The 10,819-nt window shown below is 49.1% G+C and overlaps 2 protein-coding genes across 2 annotated transcripts in view; one reads left to right on the plus strand and one right to left on the minus strand.

Moving 5' to 3' along the window:
* The first annotated feature begins 4,048 nt into the window (after positions 1-4,048).
* Positions 4,049-7,528, plus strand: LOC119349806. Its single transcript, XM_037617895.1, has 6 exons — positions 4,049-4,330; positions 4,423-4,493; positions 5,065-5,170; positions 6,426-6,558; positions 6,672-6,800; positions 7,165-7,528. Exons 1-6 carry the CDS (start codon positions 4,266-4,268, stop codon positions 7,237-7,239), a joined length of 579 nt encoding a protein of 192 aa, XP_037473792.1. The 5' UTR covers positions 4,049-4,265; the 3' UTR covers positions 7,240-7,528.
* A 1,541-nt stretch (positions 7,529-9,069) lies between these two features.
* The window catches only part of LOC119349807 (probable receptor-like protein kinase At2g42960), a 9,134-nt gene continuing 7,384 nt past the window's right edge, over positions 9,070-10,819 (minus strand). Inside the window, exon 9 of the mRNA XM_037617896.1 lies at positions 9,070-10,528. Coding sequence (XP_037473793.1) covers positions 9,350-10,528 — 1,179 coding nt within the window. The 3' untranslated portion in view covers positions 9,070-9,349. The remainder of the gene's footprint in view (positions 10,529-10,819) is intronic.

Genomic DNA, 10,819 nt, shown 5'->3' on the forward strand with positions numbered 1-10,819 from the left:
ATTTAGGAACATAGTGAGTATTGCCAATAGTACCACCTGATACTAGGCAATAAATATTGGAGAATTACAATTCGAAAAAAAAACATAGTAGGATATAACTCCGCAATTACCTGCTTCCATTCGTATTTATTTTGCCACCAAATTTGTAAACTTTTCTAAAAAGGAGAAAAATAACCTTTGATTTATGCGCATTGAGCTGTCCTTTAATGAGGGTTCATATTATGGAAAGGTAATAAATAATTTCGATTATATTGCTCGATGCTTACTGCCCAGCCGGGATCTCTCTTCTCTCCACCTCTCTCTCTCTCTCTCTCTCTACATATACGGGTCATGTTATGTGCTGTTTGCTAGCAAGTATATTTCTCATTGACAACCAAAGAGATCGACAGCCGGGTGTGCTATGGACAAGCACACGATTCGCATCCTTGCACTAGCTCTACTGTCTCTACATCTCGTATGCTCTGCTACCGTTGCTCAATGTAAGCACACCAATCGGGTTCAATTTTTCACTCATCGAAGTATGTATGTATGTAGTACTATAGCCAGTGAATGTCGCCTTTTTTCTTCTTTTTTTGGGTCTAAATAATCTGTTGCGCATTTATTTATTCCGCTCTAAAATATATTATTGCATAATAATTGTTCGTTTGTCATTCCATAGGTCGAACCATGGCTGACACGGATAGCGAGAAGATCAATTTACCAAACGGGCTATGCCATAAGGTAGCTCCGTATCGATGCGTCAACGAGTGCTTCTGTTGCTTGGTAGATGACTGGTGCTACTCGACAATGGATGAGTGCGCGATAAAGTGTAAATGATCCTCGTCTTTTTCAGAAGACATACTAGCTAGTGGCGATGGCATCCCCTCCATTACCTGCTCCTTAATTTCGCAGCCTAGTCAAATTGGCTTACATGCATATTTACTTGTCCCGAGAAACAAATAATGCCTGACATAGTATTTGGTTTGCAATAAGATTGAGTAATACTCTAGCAATTGTCGCCGAGTATTTGGTTCGGCAAAAGAATGGAATTCCAATAGAATCTCTTTGTAATTTGACGAGAAAAGTGCCAAATAGAATGCCTGATATATACTTGGTTTGCAATAAGATCAAGTAGTACTCTAGCAATTGTCGCCGAGTATTTGGTTCGGCAAAAGAAGGGAATTCCAATAGAATCTCTTTGTAATTTGACGAGAAAAGTGCCAAAAGTATGAATTTGTACCAAGTGTAGTTTGCCCCACTAACAATAGTGTCTACGGCTCTACGCCAACCCTTGTCTCTAGGACGACATTGTCGTAGGGGCGGCGCCGTCATCAAACCCATTAACATGCGTGGAAGGTGCGTTTGCTCGCATGGTCCACGTGGCAATCTCATATCTAAAATATGAGCCTCGAACTTTCAGTGAACTTCGATTCATCAACATCTTCTCATATAGTATTTGCTAGTGTTTGCCCATCACGATGGATCATGGGGCAACCTTCCACACCACACTGCAAAACAACTAAAACTCTCCTCTACCGGTTAAACTTCTCCCACATGAGGAGCTTATTAGCATCGTTTGCACGGACGATGTACATCGATAGGAAAAATTATTTATGTCCAATGCTATCTTCATAGCGAATCAAAACTGGTTCACTGGGGTAATTAATTGCCCCGGACGGTGACCTGCCATTGTTGACAAAAAAACACTAACTACTTACGTAGTACTCCCTTCGTCCGGAAATACTTGTCGGAGAAATGGACAAGTATTTTCGGACGGAGGAAGTACTACGACGGGGCAAACTCAGCCATGACCTACCTATCTTTTTGTGTGGTGTCCGGGCATGGATCCACACATCGCTAGCTGAAACACACAGACTAACCCAGGAAAAAAAAACGTGCGTGAATCTTAAAGTGACAATCAAAGGCCAAAAAATCGACTGGACTAAGATTTATTTTCAGGCAACTTGCATGTAGCTAAAGTGAGAAAGAAAATAGTCTTAGCACCAAGTCTTTTTATTTCAAGAAGAAAACCTTCGGATATCACGGCTTCAGGATATACCACCAAATCATCTCCCCGTCGCATCAAAGTAGGGATAGTAGCTGCCTTTTCCAGGGCAAAAAAACAAGTTAGGCTATCCGAGATTTGCTCTTTTTTCCAGCTTTTTGGAGTGAAAATAAGGAGGGACTTGTGATTGGTTTTCTACAGGGAAGAGAGATACCAAGCCGGGCAACTTCCCCTACTAACTACTGAACACAAAAGTCAAGGTGACCCAGAACAATTATTTCACTTATTTCTAGTTTAAGAAGGACCTTGTGCGCGGTTCACGACTCCCGGTGCTTAGAGATGCGGTTCACTACAGCAGTGGTAAGAAAAGCAAGAAAACAGGTATCAAGAGATGGAAGTGAAAGAAGAACTGTTGATCGACCGGTGGTTTGGGTCTTGCCTTTTAGGATTCGGATTCCTATTGAATTGACTTTGCATACCCTTCCTCGTTTCCGTCCATCTCCACTATTCAAAGCGCTACTGCACATAAGTCTACAATGTTGAAAGTCGAAATAAAGAAGCAGAAACGTCAAAACACTGGCAAGCCAAAGCCAACCAACCACGGGCTAATCGGTAAATTGTCCACACCATCTTAATACCATGTTTGCATCTCACTACAATGAAACATAGCGCCAAAGGGGATTTTCCAAGGGCATGGTGACCCACAAATTTCCAACCGTCCGCGGACACGGATGGGCGACTCGCGAGTACGCCATGTTGCCATCCAATCGAAACCGCATCCATTTTGACAACAACTCAAATCAGCCAGATGAAATTCATGCAAACAAGGCCGGATTTCATATAAACATGATGGATTTCATATGAAAATGCCGGTTTTTCATATAAACACGACGGATTTTATTACATTTACATCAATTAAGCGGTGCTAGTCCGGCTCTGGAGGTATAACTAATATCTAATTTATGGACGCCCGCGGATCCTTTTGTCTTTCTCATGTCCGGCAGCCCGATCACCAGACTGTTGGGAGCCCCAGAGATATATGCTTCAGCGCAAAGGACGGCTCGCTTTCCCACCGCTCATTAGAGTGGAACCCCTCGGTTGATGCTTCAGCGGGAGGGGAAGGGGGCGCCTCCTCTTTCGTGGAGCCCATGCGGGGTTGAAGATGGTCCTCGCAAAAGAAGAACCGGGCAAGACACCGATTGTGTATGCCGACGTCACCTCGGTAGTGGCCTTCATGGGGCCCCAGCGGCGGCGGCCTCCCATGCTCTACTTCTCCTCGATGATGGTGGCCGACGCAGAGGCATGGGCCACCGACTCATCGCTCTCCGCGCACCCGACTTCTGTCTCTGCATGCATGGCTCGACTGCAGGCAGGGGAGGCACGGCCACAGATAGGGCACGGGGGGCGTGGTATGATGTGACATCATCGACGGCAGCGACGACGCCTGTGCCAGCGTGGAGCAACTCACCACTCCTCATCGAGCTAGCCTAGAGCTACGAGTTGTTGAGCCACGCGTCGGCTTGGGGCGGCAACTAGCTCCAACTAGCTGCCTCGCTTGTATCCGGCGAAGGCAGTGAGAGGTTGTGTCTTCTTTGAGCCGCCTTCAATGTGGGGCGGCGCGCTCTACAACGCCATGAATGCGGGCAACTGGCGCCGAGAGGGAAGCGTGCGAGAGGAGGGTTTGGTGGGTCAGGGCGGTCAAAAGCGGGTTTGTGATCGGTCCGAACTCCCGCAAACCTCTTCATGTTTGTCTACGGTTTGCGGACCGATACATAATCATGTTGGATGGCTTTCATGGTCCGGACAGTGCGGTGCAAACAGTTGCCGGAGGTTTAAGGGTCCGCGTTGAAGATGCGCTAACAACTCTAATCATCGCACCAAAGAGGATTGAACCTAATTGATTCTATTGTTCCAAATGTGTTGGGAACAATAACACATTTTATTAGTACCTTTGCTTAGCGAGCTAAAAGTCCACCGGGAAAAGACGGTTCTATCCCCGGGGGCCCAAAATATCAAAAGGGGGAGAGATTTCCCTGGCCGGTGGCACCACACGCGAAGCCTGACCATTTCCATTTCTGCCCCCGGTTCTTCCCCCCTCGCGCCCACCACGACGGCGGGCCGACGTCGTTCCCCTCCGCCGCCGCCGGCGCGCTGACCGCCCGCCGCGCCTCCGCCGTGTCCCCGGCCGTCCTCCTCCCCGACGCCCTCGCCTCGCTCCTCCGGTTCGCCCACCAACCTACCAACCCGGGCCCCGATCCGCGCGGAGGGAGGGGGGGAGGAGATGGCGGTGGTGCTCGCGTGGCTCAACGCCAGGGTCGTCGACCCCCTGCTGCAGGTGATCCAGAGGTGAGGCCCCCAGGCGCCCGGCTCTAGTTTCTGTTTCGTCGGCATCTGGTCGCCGGTCTCATCGCTTCTGCTTTGGTGGTTGGCCGGTGCAGGGGCGCGGAGCCGAAGCAGCTCGCCTTCTCCGCCGCGCTCGGCGTCACCATCGGGGTCTTCCCCATCTGCGGTACGTACGTGTTTGCTCCTGGATTTCCCCTTCTTCCCATCGACCAAGCCGGACGTATTATTCAGTTTACCAACCGGGTTCAGATTCGATGGTTCATTACGCGTGGCGTGTCGGCGCAGCAATATAGGATCCGATGTGTGCGTGTGCGGCCATGGTTGACGAGAACACGGCTCAGCTCCTGGGAAACACAGGGATGCACGGCACCATGCTATGAGCCGTTCATTTACATCTCGGGGACTCCAGGCGATGTCTCTCCATTCAGATGTATTCAGTGTTTTGCCTGCTGTGGTCTCATAACTGAATCGTGCGCGTCATGTCTCCCTACCTTGTTGTCGTCAACATGGTTGGGTTTAAGATTTTACAGAGCTGAATTGTCACAAAAAAACACCTGACAAATTACAGCTAGTGGCTTAGGCAAACCCTCTTCCAAGTTGTTGAGGTTCAGTACTAGTCTGATGGCACTGGTGTGCCATACGACGTGTAGTTATTGTACGCGTTTTGGTTATATTGCTAGTCTTTTCATGATATTTCTCAAAGCAACTTGATGTAACCTGACCCTTCATTATTGCAGGGACCACTGTTATTATCGGTGGACTTGCTGTGGCCATGTTAGGAGCTCGTTGCAATGCCGTTACTGTCATGGTTCTCAATTTAGCTGCCACTCCTCTTGAGCTAAGGTAAACACGCACTCAGCATTAAATACAGTAAATCAAATTCCATTTTATGAATTATTTATAAGAATAGTTGCTGGTTCTATGTTGATATCTGGAAATAGTTGTCGGTTCCGAGTTGATCTTGATTTATAGGCATAGTTGTTGGTTCTATGTCAATTTTTGAACTTAAATTATATGAACAGTTGTTAGTTCCATGCCAATCTTTATGTATAGGAATAGTTGTTTGCCCTCTGCCCTGCCAAAAGATACAGACTTAAGCTCTATACCACTAAACTATGTTGTTTCATTTAAATACTACTCAAACTTCGTTCTGTCATTTTCATCCACTTAAGGCCAATTTTTTGTTCTCTGTGCTATCATTTGCCCTTTCTAAAAACAAATCACATTCATTTACCTTGTATATAAAAGTGAGGGTGTACAAGACTCCACATAGCTCAAGTTGTGCTCATAAGTCATAACATGGCAGATTCGTGTGCTCAATTACCTCTTTTGGGTTTGGTAGTCTCAGATTCCTTGTTCATAGGACTTTATACATAACATGCATTAGAGTGCTGATACCCCAAATCCGCTTTGTTGATTATGATACTTGAAAAAAAGTGGCTGGTGTTAATGCATGTGTTGTCACTAGTTGCCTTGTATGATGGTCTCAAAAAAACAGATATCCTTTTCATGACTTGTTTAATGCCAAACAAAGTTCTTCAGTAGACTAATGTATTTTCTTTAGTTTGGCTTTACAGTTGCATTGTGATAGACGTTTCAATCTAAATGATTAAATATAATTGGGGGGTAAATATTATGCCAAAATAAGCTATTTTGTAAGGAAAAAGTGGGAGGCCATGCTCTATATCTCCAGGGACTTGTTTCTTTTTTAACAGGCTTTGATCTTTGAAATTTTGCATGGATACAACTTGCGACTTCCTCTGTTAATATTTATTTAAAAAATTGGAAAATTTGTTCCCAATGGTTCGCTTATTTATTGCATTTTCATTCCCGTTGTACCTAGCACAGCAATCGTAAGCTATAAGCGATCATTTTTAATTTATTTAGAGCTTTTTTTTTGAGAGAGAAAATTTGTTCCCAATGGTCACTGATTTGTTGCATTTTCACTCCCGTTGTACCTAGTGCAGAAATTGTAAGCTATAAGCAATCATATTTTAATTTATTTAGAGCTACCAATGAACTTTCTTTTCACCGGATCCTCCCTATATCTGGTTTCAACGCATTTGGCAGTGTCGTTTCCTGATTACGTTTTCCTCAGCTTGATCATTCCTTTCTTGCGTTTGGGAGAAATAGTCACGGGCGGTGAGCACTTCCCCTTGACATCTGATGCATTCAAGATGGTCCTCACTGGCCACGCCTCAAAGGACGTGCTACTCAGCATTTTTCATGCGGTTAGTAAAATTGCTTCAGCCATCAAGTTTACCTCACCCATAAGAAATGAGCATTGTGTCGTCTTGTTCTCAGAAACAGTACCATGACCGTTGCCATTGTTGAACGAATACAGATTCTTGGCTGGATTGTTGCTGCACCGTTTGTGATGGCTGGGCTGTACACCTTGTCCGTCCCTTGTTTCAAGTACCTGGTCGGCAGGTTTGGCGTCATCCCTTCGAGCCCCAGGACGCCGATGAAAGCGGTATAACGTAGCTGTTTCCCCCTAAAGCAACTTTATTACGTTTCTGAAGCCGTGTGCGTGAATTCCTTATATTGCCCGACTGAGACGGCCCGGCCGTCCTAACTTCTGAACGCCGGCGCACAAATAGGCTTGCAGAGGCATATACTCGTATCTGTTAGCGTGCCACATGTTGAGCGGAGGTGGTGTAATTCTCAATATATTTTTAAGCTGTAGCAAACCTTTCCTTTTTTTTCTCTTCTTCTTACGAACAAGTGTGCGACTCGATTCACCTGTTTCAAAACCGATGATATTTATTCATTCATTACTTTGGAAGCTATGGCCTGTTCATTTGGTTTGAGACATGCTTCTGTTTTATCTCTCCTAGGTTTTGCTTTGCCCGAATGAATCTGAATCCGAATCCGAAAATGGGGCAGTACCGTTGCTCGTCCACGCCGACTGATCTTGTGGCGCGTGTCATCTGGACATCATCAGCCATTCTCACCTGCATTTGTGTCTCATGGCACCATGTTATGTAAACTGTGGGCATGTTTGTGTTGTCTGACTGTATTGTGTTAACTGTTACGTACTCCCGATAGGGGCAGCTCGCGTATTCTCGCGGAGCTGTAGGCTGATATGTATATATAGTATATATAAAGGTAACAATTGTTGTGTATGATGCTATCTCTAATAAGTACTACGATACAGCAACATGGAACATCTGCAATGCACAGGAGTTCGGACGAGCCTGACTTGCACGTGATTCTGGAGCAATAACCATGCTTTGAGAAGATGTAAATCCTCTGAGCAACTCGCCGTTAAGAAAGTCATTCCGCATAAACATGTGAGATGGAATGCCACAGGAAGAAGATGGTGAACAGTGGTCACATGAACAACAGTTTTAAGACTGTCATATTATATGACACTAAAAAGAATGGAGGCCTTCTGGGCCTTATGGACAGTTTGATCATGAGGCTGGATTCTCCTGCTCCCATATGTTTATTGCCATATACTCACTCCTTTCCTAAATTTTTAAGTCTTTTTAGAGATTTCAATATGGACTAGTACATACGGAGCAAAACGAGTGAATCTACGCTCTAAAATATTGTCTATATGCATCTGTATGTAGTCCATAATGAAATCTACACTCTAAAAATATGTCTATATATACTACATGTTGCATTCATTCCACATGGAGATTGTTAATCAAACTCTCCTGCTAAGAGCAACTCTAGCAGACCCCGCACAAACTTGACCCGCAAAACGCGTTTGCAGTTTCACGAAGATCGCGTTTGCGGGTCGGAAACTAGCGCGGCCGAACAGATACCGTAAAACTGAAATAAAGAGCTCCTTCCTCCAGTCCAGCCGTTGCCGCCCCTTCCTCCAGCCCGCCGCGCCGGCCGCGCCCCGTCCCTGCCGGTCACACCCTGTCGCCTCCGTCGTCCGCGCCTAGCCTTGCCGGCCACGCCTTGCTCTATTGCCAGGCGAGCCATGCCCCTTTGCCTGCCGCGTCGGGAGGATTTCGGCGGCCAGGCTGAGGTCATGGGAGGCCACGACGATGTCGAGCTCGTCCAATTCAAACCGGCGGCGATCGATTGCGGCGTCTAGCGGCCTTTTCCAATGTGGGGTGATGAATTCCGGCGAGTTTAGGGCAGATTCCGACAAACTCTGCGGCGGCGTGTTTGCTCCGACGAGGTTTGACCTGTATACGGGGCCCCCTATATTCAGCCCTCCAACCTCCAAATATAAGGGTTTCGGGCATGCATTTGCGGTGGCCCTTTAAAATTTTACGGGTTGGACTACTTTTACGGTTTCTGTTCTGGACACTTTTTTTCGCAAAACTGTAAAACACAATTTTTTTGCGGGTTTGACCACTTATGCGGGGTCTGCTAGAGATGCTCTAAGTAATTCCATGATGGAAATCATTTACCTTTTATCACCTCCAACTTCTCATTGTGCAGTAAACTTGCACTAAAGCAAGAAAGAACAAATAATTTGGCCACCAACTAGAGAGCCCAGATGCAAAACCTCATCTTAACATGCTGCAGCAAACTAGCTCCAAGAGCTTTTCTTCAGCTGCCTCTTCTTACTTTGTCAGCAAGGAGCGTTAGGAGTGGGTGGGTGCAACAAAAATCATCTCTTCCAATAGCACATACTGGTCTGAAATATATATAGCAACATGGACATACAAGACTAGTTTTGGTTTACCTGTTGATCCAAAAGAGACCGGGATATAACCACCTCTTACAATCACGTAGTCTGATCGCCGACCAACAACACAGGAGGAGCCCCATATCAAACACACGATCATCGGGTCGATTCGTGCCAATAAGGCATTAATTTGTGCATCAAGAAGCGATAGTTTTTTGAACAGATATAGTGGCTACGACGACATTACGCATTTGAAACATAACTGAAGAAATAGCCATAAGGAGGGGAGGGGAGAGTCTCTATTGCTACCAGTACCAAGTACCAACAGATATCTTGATATACCTGCTGCTTATGCGCTAAGAGCATGTCTGCCTGTCGACACGACACATATATAATAGGGTTGAGGAACCATGCTCGATCGATCACCAGTAGTCGCCGCAGGAGCACTTGCCCTCCTTGAAATGGTGGAACCGCTTGTTGTCCCTCACGATGAGCTCCCGCCCCACGATCCTCGACATGATCTTGATGGCATTGTGGCAGTCCCCGCAGATCCTGAGGTTCTTGATGATGCGCAGCGGGGTCCTGGCCGGGGTGCTGATCAGGCCGTAGGCGATGGCCAGCCGCTCGCTGTGGTACAGCAGCGCCTGCTCCTTGGCCTCCTGGTCAATGTCGTGGAGCACGTACCTCGTGTCGGGCACGTAGCGCTGCTCGTTCACCACCTTCTTCTCAATCTTGGGCGGCAGCCTGTACTCCCCCAGCTTGTTCCTCCCGTCCAGCATGTTGATCCCGAGCCGCCGCTTCGGGGGAGGGGTCGGGAGCTTCTTGGGGTTGGCCTTGGAGGGGTCGAGCGAGACCAGCAGCTCCTCCGCCCGGTCCTCGAGGTCGATGTCGCCGTTCATGCGCGCCAGGTTCAGCAGTGACTCCCAGATCATGGCGTTGGGCTCGAACGGCAGCCTCTCGATGTACTCCACGGCCTCGTTGAGGTGCCCCGACTTGCCCAGCACCTCGATGATCCCGACGTAGTGCTCCATGCCGGGCTCAATGCCATGGTCCCTGGACATGGCGTCGAAGTAGAGGAAGGCCTCCTCGATGGCCTCCGAGTTGGCGCACGCGTCGAACACGAGCGTGAAGGTGCGCGCGGTGGGCGGCATGCCGCACCGCTTCATCTCCTCGAAGAGCTGCAGCGCGGCGTCCCCGAGCCCGTTGCCCGCGTAGCCCTCGATCATGAGGTGCCAGGAGGCCATGTCCCGGTCGGGCATGTGGTCGAACGTCCTGCGGGCGTGCGTCATGTTGCCGCACCGGCCGTACATCTCGAGGAACCGGTTGTTGAGCCGGAGGTCGGCCCGGAACGGCGAGCGGAGCAGGTAGTCGTGCACCTTGCGGAGCTCCTCGAGCAGCTTCGGGGTGGAGCAGGCGCCGGCGAGCTCGTAGAAGGACGCCGCGTCGGCGCGCGCCCCCTTCTCGAGCAGCTCCACCGCCTCCTTGGCCCGCCCCTCCCTGCAAAGCGCCATCAGCTTCTCCGGCCCTGCCGCGGGCTCGGGCGGCGGCGGCCCCTGCTGCTGCTGGAGGTAACTGTTCTTCGGCGGGGGAGGGCCCTGCTGCTGCTGCCGCAGCGGGGACGGGGCGGGAGGCGGCGGCCCGTAGCCGTGGCGCGGCGGGGGAGGGGGAGGCCCCTGCCGCTGCTGCTGCTGCTGCGGGTAGTGATTGCTCCACGGCGGGATAGGATCCAGCTGCTGCTGTTGGGGCGGGGGCGGAGCCGGGGGAGGCGGCCCATAGCCGTGGCGCGGCGGGTAGTCGCTCCTCGGCGGCGGCGGAGGAGGCCCCTGCCGCTGCGGCTGGTAGTCGTTCCGCGGCGGGGGAGGAGGCGGCGGCTGCTGGTAGTAGTTGTTCGG

Source organism: Triticum dicoccoides, chromosome 1B (assembly GCF_002162155.2).
Source record: "Triticum dicoccoides isolate Atlit2015 ecotype Zavitan chromosome 1B, WEW_v2.0, whole genome shotgun sequence".
NCBI lineage: Eukaryota > Viridiplantae > Streptophyta > Magnoliopsida > Poales > Poaceae > Triticum > Triticum dicoccoides.